The 20,275-nt window shown below is 62.3% G+C and overlaps 6 protein-coding genes across 6 annotated transcripts; 3 read left to right on the top strand and 3 right to left on the bottom strand.

Moving 5' to 3' along the window:
• Window positions 1–570: 570 nt before the first annotated feature.
• Window positions 571–2,920, top strand: CHLRE_06g272650v5 (uncharacterized protein). Its single transcript, XM_001696150.2, has 7 exons — window positions 571–816; window positions 930–975; window positions 1,157–1,226; window positions 1,473–1,557; window positions 1,815–1,985; window positions 2,272–2,382; window positions 2,537–2,920. The coding sequence occupies exons 1-7, from the start codon at window positions 660–662 to the stop codon at window positions 2,626–2,628; spliced, it is 732 nt and encodes a 243-aa protein (XP_001696202.1). The 5' UTR covers window positions 571–659; the 3' UTR covers window positions 2,629–2,920.
• Window positions 2,921–2,968: 48 nt separating this feature from the next.
• On the bottom strand, window positions 2,969–6,250 carry CHLRE_06g272600v5 (uncharacterized protein). The gene is made up of 3 exons (XM_043062968.1): window positions 6,078–6,250; window positions 5,909–5,981; window positions 2,969–5,805 (listed from the first exon to the last, which is right to left on the bottom strand). Exons 1-3 carry the CDS (start codon window positions 6,207–6,209, stop codon window positions 5,516–5,518), a joined length of 495 nt encoding a protein of 164 aa, XP_042923674.1. The 5' UTR covers window positions 6,210–6,250; the 3' UTR covers window positions 2,969–5,515.
• Window positions 6,251–6,318: 68 nt separating this feature from the next.
• On the bottom strand, window positions 6,319–9,400 carry CHLRE_06g272550v5 (uncharacterized protein). The gene is made up of 5 exons (XM_043062967.1): window positions 8,686–9,400; window positions 8,303–8,383; window positions 7,973–8,053; window positions 7,486–7,658; window positions 6,319–7,223 (listed from the first exon to the last, which is right to left on the bottom strand). The coding sequence occupies exons 1-5, from the start codon at window positions 9,262–9,264 to the stop codon at window positions 7,163–7,165; spliced, it is 975 nt and encodes a 324-aa protein (XP_042923673.1). The 5' UTR covers window positions 9,265–9,400; the 3' UTR covers window positions 6,319–7,162.
• Window positions 9,401–9,558: 158 nt separating this feature from the next.
• On the bottom strand, window positions 9,559–12,310 carry CHLRE_06g272500v5 (uncharacterized protein). Its single transcript, XM_001696426.2, has 4 exons — window positions 12,056–12,310; window positions 11,699–11,734; window positions 11,203–11,298; window positions 9,559–10,934 (listed from the first exon to the last, which is right to left on the bottom strand). Exons 1-4 carry the CDS (start codon window positions 12,224–12,226, stop codon window positions 10,830–10,832), a joined length of 408 nt encoding a protein of 135 aa, XP_001696478.1. The 5' UTR covers window positions 12,227–12,310; the 3' UTR covers window positions 9,559–10,829.
• A 120-nt stretch (window positions 12,311–12,430) lies between these two features.
• On the top strand, window positions 12,431–13,996 carry CHLRE_06g272475v5 (uncharacterized protein). Its single transcript, XM_001696151.2, has 2 exons — window positions 12,431–13,115; window positions 13,308–13,996. The coding sequence occupies exons 1-2, from the start codon at window positions 12,462–12,464 to the stop codon at window positions 13,383–13,385; spliced, it is 732 nt and encodes a 243-aa protein (XP_001696203.1). The 5' UTR covers window positions 12,431–12,461; the 3' UTR covers window positions 13,386–13,996.
• Window positions 13,997–14,270: 274 nt separating this feature from the next.
• CHLRE_06g272450v5 (uncharacterized protein) lies at window positions 14,271–20,199 on the top strand. The gene is made up of 5 exons (XM_043062966.1): window positions 14,271–14,739; window positions 14,812–14,916; window positions 15,016–17,319; window positions 17,733–18,860; window positions 19,169–20,199. The coding sequence occupies exons 1-5, from the start codon at window positions 14,674–14,676 to the stop codon at window positions 19,556–19,558; spliced, it is 3,993 nt and encodes a 1,330-aa protein (XP_042923672.1). The 5' UTR covers window positions 14,271–14,673; the 3' UTR covers window positions 19,559–20,199.
• The last annotated feature ends 76 nt before the right edge of the window (window positions 20,200–20,275 follow it).

The raw sequence follows: 20,275 nt of genomic DNA, 5'->3' as shown, positions 1-20,275 counted from the left end.
GATTGCCGCGCCGCACGCCGCACGTGCAAAGTACACGCGGCACCACTGCTGCTCATGGGCGCGCGGCTCAGGGAACGTGCATGGGAACAAGGGGTGGCAGGGTGTGCGTAGTGGCACACGGGCGCGTTTTGTGCACCTGGGGTGATGGGCCGTCTGCATAGGCTTCTGGGCTTGGTAGCTGACAGCTACCGGGTGCATGCGTGTCTGAGGCAGAATGGTTGACACTGTTATGCCGGTGCGCGGGAAGGGGCAGGGGGGTAGGACGGGGGGAGTGCACGCGGTGGGCACAGGTGGGCACGACTCTAGCCTGAAGGTCTGCGCGGGTGTTCACCCTTAGGCAACCGTAATTCGCGCTTCTGTCTTGCCCATTCTTTGGCGGCGCGACACGGAAGGCCCTGAGCATGAAACAGCCGGGGTGCAAGCTTTCGCGCTTCTTCCTGCGCCTGGCTCCTAGTTTATATCAGTTTAGCACTGACATAATTGCTTCCGTTTACAGAATTGGGAATTGAGTTAGCGGGGGGCGGTAGGAAAATCGCCGACCCCAAGATCGAGACCGTACAGAGATCGAGGCGGGTCGGCAATTTGCCCCCCGTTTCTTGGCACTTTGCCTTTGTCGTTGCTGCCTTAGGACCGAACACGGACCACACTCACCTGCAACAATGGCCCTTACCATGAAGCGCTCGGGCGTGGCCGCTCGCTCGGCCTCCTCCCGCAAGTCGGTGGTGACCTGCGTCGCTCGCCAGTCGTGGCTGCCGGGCAGCCAGATCCCCGCCCACCTGGACACCCCCGCTGCTCAGGCGCTGGCTGGCAACTTCGGTGAGCGCGGCGTAGCGCTGCAGTGAAGACTCGATGGGAGCAGAATCACGCTGCGCGAAGGGGTCAGTGGACGCGAGCTGGCTTCTCACAGTCGCTTTGATCATTATCTGCAGGCTTCGACCCCCTGGGCCTGGGCAAGGACCCCGTGGCTCTGCGCTGGTAGGCTAATCGATCGCGAACTTTGATGGGCACAGCAAGCGGACTTCGAGTGGGGCCTCGACAATTCAGTGCAATACAGCACTTGCATGCCTGGCAGCTGACCGATGGCGCCAGGCTGTTTTGGAAGTGTTGGATATCCTTGCCGACCACCGGGACTCGCCGGCGCTGCCTGCGCTCGCAGGTACCAGCAGGCTGAGCTGATCCACTGCCGCACTGCCATGGCTGGTGTTGCCGGTATCCTGATCCCCGGCGTAAGTAGGGAAATGACACTGGCCTCGTGAGGGGTCGGTTGGGAAGGAGGGGATAGGCAGGGTGGTGCCATGAGGGGGGTATCAGTCTACGGTAACGACTCCGGTGGGCTTCCGCAGGGGGCATCGCATGCGCTGCGTTGCACAGTTGGCCTGCATTGTCTGCTCACGTTGGCAGTCAGCTTAGTAGCATGGGCATCCTTCTGACGCATCCGTTGCTGACGAGGCGCACCCTTTCCTGACCTGCAGCTGCTGACCAAGGCTGGCGCCCTGAACGTGCCTGAGTGGTACGACGCCGGCAAGGTGGCGATCGAGAACTCGTTCGCTCCCTGGGGTGAGATGGGCGCGGCATCTGTCGACACTAAAATGCTTAAGAAACCCTTCCATGAGTAGGGGAGTGCTGCGACAATCGTCAGGAGAAGCCTCCGCGTGCAGGCTGCAGTATGACAATGCGAACTGGCCGGCGGTGCTTCTGCTTGACAGCTATGCCATGCTAGGCTTGACATGGGGGCTCATCCGGCTGATGAGTATGACCGCTCAGCTTGCGCTGCTCAACCTTCTGAGACAATGCAATGTGGTCGCGTTTTGCAGGCTCTCTGCTGGCTGTGCAGCTGTTCCTGTGCGGCTTCGTGGAGGCCAAGCGCTGGCAGGACATCCGCAAGCCCGGCAGCCAGGGCGAGCCTGGCTCGTTCCTGGGCTTCGAGGCGTCCCTGAAGGGCACCTCGGAGCTGGGCTACCCCGGCGGCCCCTTCGACCCCCTTGGTGAGGCTGACAACGCAATTCGTGTTCGTGGATGGGATATACCCGTTGGTGCCTGCCGCGGAATGCCTCTGTGACGGGCTTCGCCAGTACATGATTGCAATGCTTGCGTGCTGCTTGTCCCTACGTGTTCCTACGTGTTCGACTGGTGTCAGCGAACTTAAGGGGTGACGCGGGTCGCAAGGAGTCTCAACCTCATGGTGGTACTTCGCTGCTGCTGCCTCCCTGAACACGCTACGAGCACGGTGTTCAGTATTCCCCGGTTCACCCTCTGTGCCTTGGACTACAGGCCTGTCCAAGGAGGCCGACAAGTGGGCTGACTGGAAGCTGAAGGAGGTCAAGAACGGCCGCCTGGCCATGCTGGCCTTCCTGGGCTTCGTTGCCCAGAAGTACGCCACCGGTGAGTCAATAGCGTGTTCAGCAATTTGCGACCTGGAGCCTGAACGTCAGACCTATCCGCGGGCCGTTGCTTCTGATGGCTTGCCGAGTAGCTTGATCCACAAATCGTAAGTGCGCAATAGCCTGTAACCAGCGTCCTGATGTTTTGAATGCAGGCGCCGGCCCCGTGGACAACCTGGCTGCCCACCTGAAGGACCCCTGGCACGTGAACTACGCCACCAACGGCGTCTCCCTGCCCTTCCTGTAAATGCCCGGTTGCATGCGCCTGACCCGTCCTGGCGGCCTGGGCCTAGTATAGAGCTAGCGCTGACAGAGACGATGTGAGCGGCGTTGTAATTTTAGGGACTCCTAGAGAAGAAGAGACAAACGTGTCGCGTGTTAAAGTCTTTGGGTTGGGTTGGGGCGATTCTCCTGCGTTGCGCAGCACTGGTTTTCGAGGGCTCACACACTGCACGCTACCCGCACAATGGTCGGCAATTTTCGGGGTTTTTCATGCCTGCCGCGGGAGCCTGCCGGTCCTCCTGTAACCTGGCTGTGATCTATATGCGTTCTGTCCCTGCTGCATTCTCGGGGCGACTGTCTTGGGTGGGAGAATCTGGAAGCTATGCAACGGGCAGATGCCACCAGGTCCCTGTCTATTGTCGTAGCTGCCAAGGTGACTGCAGCGTCAGCATTACCGTACAGGCGTACATGTGCGCCAGCCCTTCAGCCCAGAAATTCCCACCGACACATCGACAGACACATCGTCGCATAGCTAGGAAAGCTCAGAAGCTCACCCCATGCTCAAAATTGCAGAGCGTTAGGAGAACATTACGCGCGTACTTAGCCGTAGCAGGAGTGATACTCAAGCCCCGAAGGAGCTCACCTGCTGTGCGGAAACCCGGGAGGCGCTAAAGAGGAATGCGAGTCCTGGCATTGGCGCCGGACGCTAACTAGGAGTCAATGCGGGCTCTGCCCCGTCTCGAACAGGGATCCGCTAGGCCCAACCTAGACAGACTGGCCCTGACTGGCCAGAACACAGAGCGCCAAGCGTTGAAAGGCCATTGATCGGTGAACGGTACGATAAGGATGCGGATGTTACAGAGGGGACAGTCCCAGCTCCCGAAGACGCCGAGCCATCACATGCTATCAGGGCCCAACCCCGACTTTGCTGCAAACCCTCCCGCGGGCAAAGTCCGTGTGACTCCGCGCACAGTGAGTCCTAGCCAAGCCTCAACCCGCCAGAGCCCCACCGCTGTGCCTCAACGCCACAAGCCTAGGCACAGGAGTGCCGGGAAACGTCTAGGCCGCAGGACACACGCACAGCGCACGCACTAACCAGGGCGCAAGCGTCCAGGTACTAGAACGGTCGCCCACACGTGCATCCTGCCCACACACAGAGCCACCAACCACGCACAACCTCTCACGGCGAGGGGGGCGGGGAATCAGCGTCATACGGCAAGCGCAAAACCATGCCGTACGATAAGGTCCCATTCGCGTGGAGGACACGCGACACTAACCGTGTGTGTTACCCGGTGGGCTCCGCCCACATTAGCCCCCCCTGGCATGGCGACCCAGTTTTAACACTTGGGCAAGCTTTCGCCTCTGCTGGGTGGCGTTCACGTTGGCCGATAGCCCTCGAATGAACTAGCCACCCCAACGCGGGCGGACGTCTGCACCACCGCACGACTTGAGTGTGCAATTGTGCATGCTGTCAAGGCACGACACGTCACGACACGCCCTGACGCTGCTTGCCAGTTGTTGGAAGACACTGCTCTGTAGCAATCCCTGGTTCAAGACAGCTCTGCTCATTCCTTTGTTGTTGGGCCTCGTGATCCTCCCTAACAGTTCCAACAGGCGCATCGGACCGCTGGCCCTTACATCCTCTTGAGTGCCCGCTGATGCTCGCAGCAACCCGAGGGCCGTGCCGAGGGCGCTCTCGTCATGGCTTGCCATAGACCGCAGGGATGCTGGGTAGTCTACGCCTACTAAGTACTAGTCTGTACCATAGCGCCGCGCCTCTGCGGCTTTTGCCATCACAAGGCGGCGAAGGCCACCCACCCGCTATCACGGTGGTTTTCTGCTGTGCTCCCGGAGCCCGCTGCCGATGCCGTCAAGCAACCTACGCACATACTCAGCGGCAGCACGCGCTAGCCCTCCTGGCTCCGGCATTGAAGGTGTTGAGAAACACCGGGTTTGAGTATCACTTACTTCTGCGCAACACCGTTGCTACACGAGGCGAGGCAACCTGCTCTTTGCAACGCAAGGCAAGAACAAGAACCTGAACCTGAAAAGGCCGCGGATGCTGTATCGCCATGCATGCAATATAGATGTACCGGTAATGTGAGCAGTGTCCCGGTACGCCCCTAGGGCGCTCGCACGCCTTGGCCAGCATGACGCTGTCTGTATGGCGCCTGCATGGAGCGTGTAAGGAACCTAGTGTAGTCTTGTCCCAAAGTCCCGCGTGTTCCCCAGCCTGTTTCGAGTGCCCAGTACGGTGGTAGGGCTGTGCCCCTGACACAGGGACGAAAGGACGGCTGGACAGGGAGCCTTGCACTCGCCACGGGGCACATTACGCACACACACATTAGTGCTCAGCAGCAACCCTTGCTTGCCCTCCGGGACCTAACAATGGAGGTGTTGAGAAACACCGGGTTTTGAGATCCAGTTTCTTGAGCCCACCAATGCTAGACAGGCGAGACAACCTGTTCTTAGCATCCCACACGCCAGCACCTTCATCAGACACAACGGTTGGCACCACGGCCAGCCAACACACACACACACTTACACATGAAACTTGCGCGTGCACACACAAGCACTGAAACGCATCCGGGGGTGAACCCGGGCACTCAAACGTGCAGCACCCAGCACGTAAGAGCGCCTCCCGCATGGAGAAGCGTTATGATGGTCTACGGCACCGCGTGGTTCTGGTGTGATCTCTCACCACCATACTTGACGGGCCCAGTCAGTTTTACCTTCCGAGATCGGACGGGTTCGGGGCTTTGCCTGACTGGTATGACCGTAGACACTCAACAACAACCGTCGCTGGCCCCCTGATAGCGCTTCACAGCGCGCAGGGCGACAGCAAGCAGTGACGACACAGAACGCGGACACGCACAACACACGCACACGACATGCACAACACACAATGCCATCTAGTGGCGGCAGCGCTTGGCGCACGGCTCGCCGTCGCCGTCGGACGCGTCCGAAACGTCCGTGAGCGGAGGGCTTAGAAGCCCGTCCGGGGTCGGGCCGCACGAGCCGGGCGACGAAGCAGGCGTCGACCGCGAGGCACGCAGAAACTCCACCACTGCCGCGTGGGAGCGGCAAATCTTGCCAGAGGGTGAGGTGTAGGAGTTGGTGGTGGTGCGGCCAGTGCGGCCGCTGCTGCGGGTGGTCAAGCGGACCTTCACAGTCGCCTTCCAGCCATCGGGCAGTTCGAGGCCTGTGTGGCAAGGGAAGGCAGTGCGCGCTTGGCACGACGGCCATGCACGGGAAGCGCAAAGAGCAGCAGAAAGCGGCGAGCCCCCAGCAGTCCGCGGCCTCGCATTTGGCACCTTGTTGAGCCACGTAGGACTTCAGGTTGCGCAGAGCTGCTTCCGCTAGAGATTGGGTATCCTCCTGTGGGCAGAGCGAGAGCACAAGGTCAGCGCCGTTCACAGGCAAGGTCGAGGCGCACTCACCAACGTGATTCGACCTCTTGCAACGTGCGCTCACCTCGGCAATGCGCTGCACCAGCTTGTCCACGGTCTGAGGCACGACCTTGGAAGGCGCCTTGGTGAGACCAAAGAGCGCCAGCAAGTTTGCGGGCTTGGTCGCCAGAGGCTTGGTCATTGCGGGGACGTCCATGGCTGAAACTTGGGTTGGCAATTGTAGCACAAGTACTTGTGAGTGTAGGTATGTTCAATGGAGCAGGTGTAGTGGAAATGCAGCGCTAGTACTTTGGCCGCCGCCGAGCTCGGCTCGGGATGAGGCAGCCCGTACAAGTCGCGCCTGTTCCCATTCTGGCGCCGTTGAACAGTCAAGAATGTGTTTCTATACTGGTACTATCGCGCCTGTGGAGAGTGGGCTGCCTGCCTGATGGCCCGACTTGCCCACTCCCCCCCTCCCCCCCACCCCCCACCCTCCACCGCCCCCTACGCGACACCCGCTGTCACACCTACTACGTACAAAGAGAATTTAATGTACAAAACAAGCCTCGCCCCACCAAAAAAAACATCAACACAAGACTTTATATCAACTATGTACGATTGCGCTGCACACTGGGACTTGCCCATGGCCCTGCGCTCACGCTCCTGCGCTTCATTCGAGCGCATTTGACGCTTCACCGCCCACAGATCTACATCGATGCCACCTAACGGACACCCCGATCCCTGCATCTAATCGTAGAGCGGCCATGCAGACGTCAGATGTGCCACGCTGTACCCATTATTCCTTGTACGTATGCACCTCATCTTGTACCAGGAGTTCGAGAGAAGTCGTACCACTAGTTCCCTAGCAGGTCGCAGCTCACGAAGTGCGGTACCAACTACCGTCAGTACCAGGATCACCGCAGGCATCCCATCCTGGCAGTCGTGCCCTGAACCATCTATAGTACGCAGAGCGCGCGCGCTACATGCAGCAGGCATCGGCATTGCCGCTGGCATCCTGCCGCCAACCACACCAGTCAAGTCCTCGAAGTGCGTGTTCAGTACCGTGCCGCGAGCAGCGCCCCCTTTCAGCGCAACTGTACAGGTGACGCACTAAAACACTGCGTTCGCATGGGGGCGGGCGGCGTCACAGGCCGCATGCGCCTGCGCTGCCTAGCTGTACGCAAGGTCGATCGCGTCATTACTCAACTTGTCAGCGTCTGAGTTCCACTCCCTGCAGTGTGCAATAAAGTGCAGCAGCAGACAGCGCGGCGGTATGAGCGTCGGGGTGCGTTGGACATTTGGACAACTGTTATATGCACACTGAGGTGCGCTTGCGGACGTGCAGTGCAAGCAAGAACCCTGTGTGAGCCGCCACAGAGCGGCGCTTATATGGGTGCTGAAAGGTGCTATGATGTTGCCAGAAGCTGGGCGCACTGTACATTCAAAAACGAAGCCCGTCCGGTCTGCTCTCCCTTGCAACCGCTGCAGCGCACCGGGGGATATGGCCGATCTTGAAAGACTCGAAGCCGCGCACCTCCTGCACGACCGCCTCCCGCAGCGGTCGCAGGTTTTCGGCGTTCACCTTCCACTTGCCCTCCACCTGCATCACCACCAGCTTGCTGTCGCCCTTTGCCTCAACGCGCCGCACGCCCAGTCGCTTGGCCATCTGCGGGCAGCAGCGACGTCATGCGCAACATCCACGTCGGCCGTTAGTACAGCCCCGCACGCGGCCGCAAGCGCAGGAAAGGTGCGAACCTATAACACACGACACAGCCACAAAGGAGCAATGTGCACCCGGACTCGCAATACGGCGCACTCATGTGGGCCTGAATGCCACAGACAGGCGCACGCCTTCGTTTAGACCCAAGAACTGGAAACCACTTAAGCCTCTACTCTATCTCATGCAAGCAAGGGCACACTCTGGTTGCGCGTGCACACGAGCCGTTGCCTTGTGCTTTTGTAACACACGCATACACGTACCCTCAGCCCCTCCAGGAGCGCTGTGTACTCGGCCTCGTTGTTGGTGGAGCTGGCGCCCAAGTACTTGCGCAGTCGGCACACCTGTGCCATGGCGCGGATGGCAGCATCGGGTCAGAGCCGGCAGTGGGCGCTGAGTTTGGACAATTGAGTGGGTGGGCACAGTGCAGGAATGGCAACGGAGAAGCAGAGGGCGAGGACCCCACCGCTTGTGTGCGTGCTGTGAAACTGTAGGTGGATGCACACAGAGGCCTACGTGCCATAACCATGCAAACCTGCCAGAACTCAATGCTGTTGCCCGACCAAGGTGTTGAGCAACGGAGTAAGACTCACCACTGTTCCGGAGTCCTCCCGCCGCAGCACAGCACCGCAGCCCGCCTGGCCCGGGTTCCCGCGCGCGGCACCGTCGAATTCCTGCAGCCAGGCACGTGCAAAGTGAGGGATCGCGGTTGCTAAGGGTTGGAATGCACCACCCCACTGCAAGCATCAATATCAATCAGGACCCAGCAACCAGCCACGCCGGCCGCCGGCCCACACGCTGCTCCACATCACACCGCCCCTGACATTATGTAGCTGCCCCCTGCTCCATTAACCCCCTGCCCTGAAACCACACGGCCGGCAGGACACCACCAACAAACCACCACAGTTCGCTTTGACACACCACTGCGCCACTAAACTGTCCCAAGCCCATTCCACGCCGCCCCAGCCAGCCTCACCAACTGGTACAGGGTGCCGCTGCTGATGGGCTGCAGCGGCCCCTCGATTACAGGCTCGTACCTCCCGCCCCCTCTGCTGACACCGCCTGCGGTACCTCCGCTTACTCCCACTGCTCGGCCGGTGGTCAGGTTTCTTGCGGCCGAGGCGCTCCGGACCTCGGGCGCGCCTCCGCCCAGGATCATCACTCCGATAGTGGGCAGCACGGGTGCCGGTGCGGCGCCTCTCCCTGATAAGGAGGCGCCACGGCCAGAGCGGTCATCGCCCCGCGACGGGGGCCCCCGAGCATTTTGGTCGGAGGGGGGCAGGTATGGATTCTGACGCAGCGCTGGAGCGGGCGGCGGGTCCGGGTAGTCGAAGTCATCGTCGTCGTCCCAGTCGTCACGGCTGCGTTTGCTGCTGCCGGAGCCGCGCTCCCCTCGCTCAATCCATGTCAGGCCAAGGTACTTTTCTGCTTCAGAGCGCGACTTGAAGGATTTGTGCTGCGCTCCGGCGAACCCATCGACCAGCGGCTTCACTTCAGCCCAGTCGCTGTAAATACCTGGCTTGCGCCCCACGCGGACTGCATAAAACTTGCCCATGAAGTTTGAGCAGGCTATCACAAGCGTCCGAGCCGTGTGTTCTGTTGCGGTGGAGCTGCGAAACGCTGAACGGCGCCCAAATTGCACTTGTGAAGCGCGTAGAAGGCCCGACAACCGGCGCAGGGCAGGGGCCCGGAGCATCTGCATACTACACAATAATGATTTGAGTGCTGCGGGATCGCTTCACTGCAGAACGCAAGCTGGGCGGCATCGGGCAAACCCGCACGCTCTGGCCGCTCCCGCCTTTTGGCAGAGGGCTTTCCTTCCAAGAGGAGTTCGCCGTTGCCCGACCACATTTCACTTAAAAGACATGATGCAGCATACTGGCAGGACATGCTGCGTCATGCAGAGCTGCGCTGCAGACTGCAGTCACTGCACTGACTGCAGTGACCCGCAGTGGCTGCACACCCTGTCCCATCTGCGACCTGTCCTGCTCTGTCTCTGCCCTGCCTTGACTCCTGACAGCAAGTCAGCGATGTCTCGGTACAGTAACTCCGGCGTTATACAAGCCACGCGCTCATGCCTTGACGTCGCAAATTGAATGTTGGGTCTGGGAATACGCTGCACACAGTACGCCAACCCGCCCCTTTCCCTTTCCCATCTCTCCATTCACTTAGCCACGCAAACTTACAGTCGCCCCTGGTTCCACGCTTCACCCGCTGCCCACGCCCGCCGCGGCGCCGCGCATGCCACCTTGACGCTTTCTTCACACGGTGCCTTGAAGCAGTCATCCCATTCTGCCAACCGTATCCTGGCCCATCCAGTCACCTACACCTGCTCGATACGGCTTCACCGTTCCAGACCACCCCTGTCCATCACTCCGTCTACCCCCATTTGCCCAGGTGGCCAGCCTCGAACGCAGACGCTGATGCCGCAGCACGCACGCGTCAAAGCTCAGACGGAAGCAGGCCAAGCCTTGTCCTTAGGTACCCGGAATCAGGAGAAGTGGCCCGGGAATCCAGCAAGGGCACACACCACCCCGTCAAAACCAGACAAAGGCCGCTTCCGCCCGAGCACACATACTCAAGGTGCACGGTCTGCGTGGCTGCATTCAGCCGGTCCCATATACGGCATACAAAAGCATGACCAGACCGTACCACGCATTTCACCTTGTAGACAAGTGACAAGTGTTCCCCGGTCACGGGAAAAGGGGCTGAGCCCCTCCACAGTCTGAGGCCGAACAGGCACGGACAGGGGCAATCCTGGGGGGCTTCGCCCCACCTGGATCGCTTCGCTCGGGGGGCTCAGCCCAAAAACCTATCACTATGTTCCTCGATACTGAAATCCTTCCTGCGTTGCCGGGCGGTCATGTTCCACCTTCACAAGTGAAAATCTATCACTCTGTTCCCCGATACTGAAATCGTTCTGCGTTGCCGGGCGGCCATGTTTCACCTTCACCTCAACAACCCCAACACGTAGCCCTAGCAAACATGCCTGGCACTCTGGCATGACCCCAGTGGCATGACCCCCAGCATGTGGCCATTCCATGTAGCCTCTGCACCCACAAGAAGTCGGGCTCACCAACCTAGTATCTTTTGGCGTATTGCGTTGTGACAGCTTGCGGCTCACTGCGACTCCTCCGCCTTCTGACCCTCCGGCACCTGGAAGATGGAGGACTTGAGGCCGAGCTTCTTCAGCAGCGAGTCCGCCTTCTGCAGGTTTTCCAGCTCCTGTGTGCGTGCCAGATGCAGAGGGCACCGTGAGCGCTTGCGCGCATGAGTTCCAGCAGTCATAGGGTAGTGTCAGGGTAGGCAACTGCTGACTAGCTGCACACCGCCCGGCGGGCGCCGGCAAGAATTTGCCACGCCGTCAGGCCCAGTGGCCAACAAACAGCACCCACGCGCACGCCAGGCCAGCGCTCCTGCACCCCTGCAACCGCCTGGCCCTCGCAATGCCGATACCCGTATGTGCGCCTTCATTGCTCCCCGCTGATCGCACCATCGCATTGAGGTGGTTCAGCTCGTCCACGGCGGCACGCACGGCCTTGCCCAGCTTTGTCTTGGGGTCCATGGCGTCAAAGTAGTTGCCCGGAACCTGTGGGAGCACGTGATGTGGGAGGGCCGTGGGGGTTACCGGGCCGAACCCAAAGCCCAGGTAGCCGCGAGTACTTGGGCGCCCAACACGCAGCGGGTCAACGGCGGATTTCTGCTCTGTCAGCACCGCAAGCGCCTATTTCTGCCTAAACAGTTGCGGGCTCACATCTCATATGCAACTTCGCTACCGTATTGAGCAACAGGGCTAGTGCAAGGAGAGCAAGGACCCAGAGCCACGTGTGCTAGATGCTGCCGCCGCTGCTGAGGTGGGACAGCCGTGCAGTCCCCACACCTTCCCCCCGACGCTATGCACATAACGAGAACCCTCTAGCATTGTAGCAATGCACTGGCTGACCCAGCTTCGGGTAGCGCATCCAGACGGCGCCCGCTGCGCCACGCACCTCAGCATCCTCGTCTGGGAGCAGGCCCTGGAACTCCTGCAAGCATAACACGAGAAGGCAAGTGGTTGCCAAAGGTGCACGGATAAACCTCATGGACATAAGAAAGTGGCTGCGGTGTAGCTCCTTGCCAAGGGTAACTGAAGTGCAGTCTGCTGGATACAGTAAAGAAACGGCCCCGTGACCCTTGGCCTAACGCGTGCTTGCCCCAGCACCCCCTGCAATACGGCAACATGGTATTGCCCGTACGCGTGAGGTCCCGCCGCTGTAGTTGTGTATCTTCGAGGCGCCACGGTTCCGGATGTTGCCAACCGTCGAATTGGGTCCATCATACCAGAAGCAGCCTGCCACACCACGCACCTCAGCCGGAGCGCCGGCTGGCGTCTCGGGACTCGCGGCCCAGCAACGGAACGATGAGCGCCGCACAGCAACCGGCGCAGCCTTGATTTGCTGCCGCCCGATGACTACGGGCCTAGCACTGCTGGAGGTGCGGCTCACGGCAGAGAAAGGGATGGTGTGCACGCGCAGCATTCTTGGGCGAGGACTGTGGTAAATATAGCTCCCTGGCGGCAAGCAGTGTAGTAACTTTTAAACGAACGACATATAGATTTTAGGCTTTGGCAGACAGTTGGCCAAGTTCCGCAGCATCGCAGAAGTCCTTCTGCGCTTCATCCTGCTCATCACACAGCTGACATAGCTGATGTTGTTCACTCTACATATAATTAACTTACAACGGTAACAACAATTAGCCTGATGGCTGTACCGAATGCCCCGCTTGTCCAAAGAACCTAAAAAGGTTTCGAACGTGGAAGCGCCACAAGCCGCTCTGCCAACGCTAAAGCCTTACAAGACAAGTACAAACAAGGGTTTGACGGGCGACCAGTGGAAAACTGCAAAAGCCGCGACATACCAAGCCCCACCGAGTGGCCTAGCTGCAGCCCTCTCAGCTGCCCTCTCACCAGTAACCGCCCTCAACGACCAGCCCTTTGGTGGCCGACGAGGCCGGAGGGCGAAGCGACGCACCGAGGCACAGGCGCAGCCGCCAGCAACAGACGAAGAACCACTGGGCGCAGGCGGGAGTGCCAGGAACGGCGAGCGGCGTGCTCAGGCCGACGAGCAACCGACCTTGGGCGCTGGCGGGAGCGCCAGACGCGGCAGGCGGCGCAGTTCAGCTCAAGAACAACGGCCCATACAGCTAGCCAATAACCAGGAGAGAGCAAAAAGGGTGCGTTTCGCCCCGGGGCCGCTGTCAGCGCCTGCGGCGGGCGCGGACGGGCACCCCACGCAGGAAGGGCGTGTTGCCCGCCCTGTGCGCTACCTGGACTCGCCCTTTTCGCGCGGCAAGAACGTGACAAAGAAGGACGTGCGGGAGCTGGAGGAGTGGCTGGAGGGGCCGGAGTATGAGCCTAGCCTGACAAAGGTGCGTGGCTGTGTCACGTTTGGAGAGCTTACGACCAGCTCAGCGGCAGCGACATGCCGGAGTCCCGGGCAGCTGTGGGCGATAGCAGGCGATAGTGGGTGATGTTGTCGTCGCAGTGATAGTGATGTTTGTACGGTGTTCGCGCCTTGCTGCCGCTGATCTCAACGTTCGCCCTCATTTCTGTGCACGAAGCTGAAGGTGCGGGTGGGGTTGCTGCCGGCGGCGCCGCTGATGCGGCCACACGCGACGGCCACACGGCAACGCAGATGAGGCTGCTGAAGTAGCATGAGGCATGGCGGCGTCAGATTCAACCGTTGGACGGCTGCTTGTCACGGTGACGTTCCGCGGCCGACGGTGACATGCCGCGGCCGTAACGGGCAGGGCTTTGCCCGCGCAGGCGAGGGGAGATGGCAGTGTATACGCCTGATGTGGAGAGGGTTCTGTGCGTACGTTTGGATACCTTTTGGGGCGCTGAAATGCGCATCCAGGCTGTGAGTATGGGGAATGCAAGCAGCAACTGCAAAGTTGGTGTCTCAGGCAACCGCAATTGCCAGGGGCTGCGCTTGGGGCTGCGGCGAGTGGGGCTCACACACCACCACATGCTGGCCACGAGGGCGTGATAGCATCTCCAGGCATTGCTGCGTTGCCGCAGCGATAGTGTAGCGTGCATCAATTGACGTTTGCTGTTGGCGGTGTTAAGTCACGGCGTTTGGGGCTGGCAGCGTGGCTTATCTGGAGCACGCACACTGTGGACGCAGGGTGCCGCCTGCACGCGCTGGTCGCGAACGGAATGAAATCAAAGCGCGCAACGTGTTCTCAATGGACCATCATGATTCACCCCAATCCATTGTTACGTCATGTCTGTCCGGTATATAGCCCCTTAAAGTCCCCGGTGGTACAGCTAGTAGGCCGCGTGCCGCCCTAACGGCCTAACCCAAGCGCGTAGTGTCCACTGGCTGGCTCCCCCTCTAGATCCCTTGAGTGTTTCTCCCCTTATTTGTTTGGATTGTTTCCTTCTGGTTGCTGCCGCTGCGAATACTACCCGCCCACCGAGCCAGCCACCGCATAAGCACTTTGCGAAAGTCGCACCCTAGGCGACATATCAATCATGTACTAATGCCTTTACTTTTGTATTATTATAATGCAAATTCAAATCTGGTCAAGGGGCCCTGTCACAGCGCATTGCCCACCGATCTAAATGGAGATCGCTGTCACTGCGCACAGGCGTAGTGTTGTGCACTGGGATTAACATCATATGATGCTTTAACAACCCATGATGCAAGGTTCTTAGGGAGCTTTCGTTGAGCAAGCGGTCACCACGCTAAGAAGTGAGGCCTTTCGCTGCGGTCGCATGCATAGCGTACATTGTGAGCATTAGGATAGGCAGCATCAGCGGGATCGGTAGCTCTGGGCTGGGCGGCGAGGCCAGCGCCCTCGCGAGCGCCCTCTGGGCCGATAGGTCCTCTTGCGGGCAACGCCAAGCGCAGCGCGGTTGGAGTTTGAAGTTTTGGCTGGTCGCCTAGGATTTAGATCGGCTCTGGATGGCTCGCTGAACTGAATGTGGAAGGAGGGCCTGAGCTCCAGCTCACTGCGCGGCTGCGCAAGGAATGCCATCTATGCAAGGGTGAGTTAAAATCAATGTGCAAACACCGACTGGCTCTCGAGGAAAGCGTCTGAGCCTGACCCAAACACGCAGGCTCAGCTTGCAAAGCCCAAGCTCGACGGTCGAAGTGCAGAGCCCGCCAGTGCGCATGCAAATCACTCCTGGCCACCCAGCGCTGGTATTCAGGTGTCTCTCCAGGTGAGCGGTGAGGGGATATCAATTAGCGACCGGAAGCAACCCTTTCGCCCGTCCGCTTTGGTGCTCCGCTCGCTAACTCGTCGTTGTAAATGCTCGCAGCACCTGCCCGCTCGGACCCAGGAGCCGCAGCATGCCATCGCGGTGGAGCGCGCTAGCGTGGCGTCAGCAGACCCCACGCTGGCCGCACAGCCCCTGAACGAGGAGTTCGAGCGGCCAGCTGGCAGCCGCTCTAGCGCAGATTGTGCCCCCAGCACAAGCGCTCGGGGGTATGCTGGCGGAAGTAAGCAGCCGCGCGGCAGCTTTCGGAGAGGTGTGGATTCGGCGGGGGGAAACAGCCGCGACGCGGCGGCCCTAACACGACGCATCACGCACTCCAAGACTACGTCAGAGTTGCACGACGTGGTGACGCGCCACAAGTCGCAGTTCAATTCAATTCACACGGCGGCGGCTATTGTCAAGCTGGCAAAGCTGACGGCGGGGGAACCCGAGCAGCCGCACCATCAACAGCAACACCAGCGACACCAGCGACACCACAGGCAGGCGCAGGCGGGGCTGCACGAGGTTGTGGGGAACGGCCATCTACAAGCAGCAGCACCAGTAGCAGGAGCGGCAGCGGATGGACAGTTAGGCAGCAGCAGCGCAGATGCCAGCGGTGCGGATCCAGCGGCGTTTGGGACACCGGGCTCGAGGAACCAGGGGCAACTGTTCCGGTCACGGCACACTCCCTCGCGGGGTGCAGCAGCGGCAGCAGCAGCGGATGATGCACGGTTGCGGGAATCGCTGCTAGAAGAGCTTTCAGAAGCTTTCCTGGCGCATGCGCAGCAGCAGCAGTACCCCTCGGCGCGGCAGTTCGCCAATGTCGTTTGGGCGCTGGGCAGCATGCGCATCCGCAGCCCGCGGCAGCGGCCGGACACCCCGCCGGCATCTTCGCCCTCGGCATCCTCGTTAGAACCGCAGCCCCAACCCGGCACGTCAACAACATTGCAAGCCATCGCCGGCGAGCCGCAGCCGCAGCCGTCCTCGATGTTGCAGCTGGGGCCGCTGCTGTCCGTCACGGCAGCGCAGCTGCTCAGCGGCAACGGGTCCCGCCTCACAAGCGCGCTCCCGCAGGAGCTGTCCAACCTTGCGCTGGGCCTCGCCAAGCTCGGCTACCGCGAGGTGCCGCTGTGGGCCGCCATCATTGCGGCCGGCAAGGCGCGCCTGCCCGCCTTCAAGCCGCAGGAGCTACACAACCTGGCCTGGGCGGTGGCGGCGGCCAGTCAGGACCGCAGCATGATCTCGGCGGCCGTGCAGGCAGCGCTGCCGCAGCTGGGCGCCTTCACGCCCTCCGGCCTGTCCAACCTGCTGTGGGCGTGCGCCACCGCGCAATGCCATGTGGAGGAGCTCTTCGACGGCGCTGCTGCGGCGCTGCTGCGGGTGCCGCCGGCGCAGCTGAATAGCCAGGACGTCGCCAACACGGCGTGGGCGTTCGCCAAGGTGCAGCACCCGCACCCGGGGCTCATGCGGCACCTGGGCGGCCTGGTGCTCCGCGCGGCGACGGGGCGGGACGCGGTGGCTGGGTCAGGGGCAACCGATGCAGAGGCGGGCACGGCAGCCGGGGCGGGGGCAATGCAAGGGCCGGAGGCAGGGACAGGGCGCGGGCTGCGGGGCGTGGCGACGCAGGAGCTGGTGAACGTGCTGTGGGCGTTTGCGAGCATGCCTCCGCAGGGGCTAGGGCTCCCAGACGCTGCGGCCGGCGGCGTGCCCGCGCAAGGGAGAGGCAGCACTTGGGGTGGCGTCAATGCGAGCTCCAGCAGCGGTGCGAGCACCAGTAGCAGCAATACGAGCGGCGGAGGCGGAGGCGGAAGCACGGCCGGCCTGACCACGCAGCTGCTTGCGGCGCTGCTGCCGGAGGTGGTGCGGCGGCGAGACCTCACGCCGCAGGGTGCCAGCAACGCATTGTGGGCGGCGGGGAGGCTGCAGCCCTGCCCCGTGCCGCCGGACGCGCTCGCGGACGCGCTTCGCGCCGCCTCCACTCGTGCGGCGTCCATGTCAGACCAGGAGCTCGCAAATGCGCTGTGGGCGGCGGGCGAGCTGCGGGGCGCCGGGCACTACGTGCCGCCGGCGGCAGTCGCGCCGCTATTCGCGGCGGCGTGCTGCCCGTCGCGCCTGGAGGCCACACCTGCGGCCGGCGTGGCGCAGCTGGTGTCGGCTGCCGTCAAGCTTCGCCTGGTGGGCTCGCAGCACATGGACGCGCTGGCGAAGCGGGTGATGCGCGGCCTGGGCTCGCTGGGGCCACAGGAGCTGTGCGTGCTGGCGGCGGCGGTGGCGGAGGCGGTGCACGTGGCGGCCTACTGCAACCCCATCCTGCTCAACGGCCTGGCCAACGCAGCAGTGGCGCAGGTGGACCGGCTGGACCCGCAGGTGAGGCCGTGATCCCGCGTATGGGGGGGCGGGAACGCTGTGTGGGGTTGGGGACCGAAGGGGCGTGCGTTGGGAGTTGGGCGTGGTAAGGTGGGTTGTAGATACCAGCCCAGCCTAAACCGAACCCGGTGCAAAAGAGCGAGGTGGGATGGGGCGGGGTCGGGTTGAGCGCGTCATGGCGTATGGCAGTAGGACAGCGCCACAACTCGTGATGGAGTGCATGCTGGGGTCCGAGCGCAGCTGTAGACCCAATGAGGGAGGGGCATGCGGACGATGCTGGCCACTGCTAGTGTGCGGAGTACGGGCACTGCTGTAGACGCCGTCAGCGGAACTTGCCGATTGGATGTATTTACAGTTCGGTACCCCTTTGATTCAATCACACTTGATCCAACCCAACCGGATCCACCTGACAGGGTCTGAGCACGCTGCTGTGGGCGTTTGCGCGCGCCGGCAAGCACTACCACGGCCCGCTGACCACCACCATTTGCCGCGTGGCGGCGCCCCGGCTGCGCGAGTTCAGCGACCTTGAGCTGTCCAACCTGGTGTGGGCGCTGGCGGTGCTCAAGTGCCAGGACCGGCAGCTGCTAGTGCGGGCGGCGCGCGTGCTGGTGGGGAGGGTGCGGCTCCGGCGGCAGCGGCAGCAGGCGGCGGCTGCGGGCGCGGCGGGGCTGGCAGCAATGCAGCAGCAGCGGCGGTACTGGTCGGGGCAGATGGCGGACGGGTCGATGCCACCGCAGCAGATGCAGACGCAGCAGCAACAGCGGGCGGAAGCGGAGGCGCAGCGCAGGCTGGGTCTGGGGCTCCGGCAGGGGCCAGGGCAAGATGCCGGGGGCCCCGTGCGGATACGGCTAGATGCACCTGCTGCGGCGAGCGCGTCAGGCTGGCGGAGAGCTGGCTCGGACGGCGGCGTGAACGCAGCCGCGCAGCCGCACCCGCCGGAGTCGCCATCGCCCGCCGCTGCGCACCTGGGCAGCAACGGCAACGGCACGGCGCCGGCGGCCTCCGGCAGCGCCCCTATCGGCTCGGCGTTTGTGAGCACGGCCACGGCCGGCAGCGCCACGTCATCCATGGACGAGGGCTCACTGCCCGACGACCGGCCGCTCCTGCGCCGGCTGCCGTCGCTGCACCACCACGACGAGACGCACGTCATGCTGCAGGCGCGGCGGCCGCATCCGCGCGACGCCTCCGCCGTCGCAGCCGCAGCCGCGGCGGCCGGCGCAGTTGCCGCCGCCTCCGGCAGCGCCGCGGGCGGTGGCCGTGGCCTGCAGTCTTGCGACGGCTCCGACGTGCCTGCGGCCGTGCCCACAGTCCGGCGGCGGCGGCTCACGGACTCGCTGTCTGACGGCGAGGACCCGGAGGGCGGCAGCGCGGGGCTGGGCGCGGGCGGCGCGGCGCCGACAGCGCAAGGCCATGCCAAGAGCATGGCCAAGCTGCTGTGGGGCTTCGCCAAGTGCAACCTGTACAACCAGGCTTTGTACCGGCTGCTGGTGCAGGAGCTGCGGCCACTGATGCACCTGCTCACGCCGCACGAGGTGGTTCAGGTGAGAGATAGACACGGACACGGGCACGCTGTGATGGGAAAGAGCGCGCGGGGGTTTAGGGGGCCTTTGATAGGTCGTCCTAGGGCGAGGCGCCGAGCTGCAGGACGTTTGCAGGATTGTCTGCTTGCTGGGGAAATGGCGATGTTGGCGCGCTCGCATCATTGCGTGTAGAGCGGTCGTGCAGCCCGTGGCAAGCCCGCCGAGCCCTGGCTAGCGGTACCGCCTGCTTTTAGCTACAGCTGGCCCAGCAGCGAATCATGCTCCTCAAGTGAAACACCCCTCCTTACACCGGCCCCGCTTCTCGTTAGGTGCTGTGGTCAGTGGCCTACCACAGCCACTCCTGCCCGGAGCTGCTGGACGCAGCCGCGCCCGCCATCGCCTCGCGCCTGGGCCGCTTCTGCCCCTGGGACGCATCCGTGGTGGCGTGGGCCTACGCCAAGCTGGACCACCCGCACCGCGACCTGTTCGAGTCGCTGCAGCACCACGCGCTGCGCTACGGAAGCCGCTACAAGGAGCCCTGCCTGCTGCGGCTGGTGTGGGCGTGCGCGCAGCTGCAGCTGCACGTGCGGGAGCCACTGCTGGCGCAGCTGCACGCGCTGCGGACGGGGCGGTCGCGCGCGGCGAGCAGCTATGACGGAGCGGACGGCGAGCCGCCGCCGCCGTCGGACGCGGGCCGCATGGAGCCGGAGTGGTGGTAGAAACCTTGTGTGAACGTGAGTGTTGTACGTTGTGCATGGCCAGACGGGCTTTGGAGATGAGCGTGGTGTAACAAAACTTGAGCTGGATGGCCCGCAGTGGAGTGGGCGCCAGTGTGAGCGTAGACTGCCGACATGCGTACAGCCCGCTTCTGGCTTGACGTTCTGAAGAGCCATGCGCAGGTATTGGGCGTAGCGCCACCAATAGGCGTGGGATAGCAGTGCAGTTTCGTGTTGGTGTCAGTTGGTCAACAGCGTTTGATTTGGGGAGCGGTCGGGCTTGAGGGCATGGGAGCGGCTTCCCCCGCATTAAGTTTGGCGCGTATGTTACAGACATGCAGCTTTAGGGTGAGGGTGTAGGTCGTGGGCATCTCAAGAAGAAGAAAGGCTTGACAGGGGTGGGGTACACTATGCAGGTGTGGCGCTTAAGAGAAGGGAGAGCATGCGACAATGCAGTTCTGTCTTGCGCAAAGTATGCACAGGTAGGACGTGGCTGGAGGAACTGTGCAGGGAGTGACCAACCCTATCCGCGGAGACCAGTGCCGTAGCACGGTATCAGGATAGCCGACGCGTTCACTCACTCGACGTGGAGTGACGAGGGCAGGCGTGGCTGGCAGGGATGCGCCATTTAATACAGGGCAATGCAATGGGCGGTCCGGACTGACAACCCACGCCGCTGCCAATAGTTCCCATGCAGTACTGTTGCATGGGCGGCCCGTA

The sequence above is a fragment of the Chlamydomonas reinhardtii genome, chromosome 6 (genome assembly GCF_000002595.2).
Source record: "Chlamydomonas reinhardtii strain CC-503 cw92 mt+ chromosome 6, whole genome shotgun sequence".
NCBI classification, from domain to species: Eukaryota; Viridiplantae; Chlorophyta; class Chlorophyceae; order Chlamydomonadales; family Chlamydomonadaceae; genus Chlamydomonas; species Chlamydomonas reinhardtii.
This window is presented reverse-complemented; position numbering and strand designations above follow the sequence as displayed.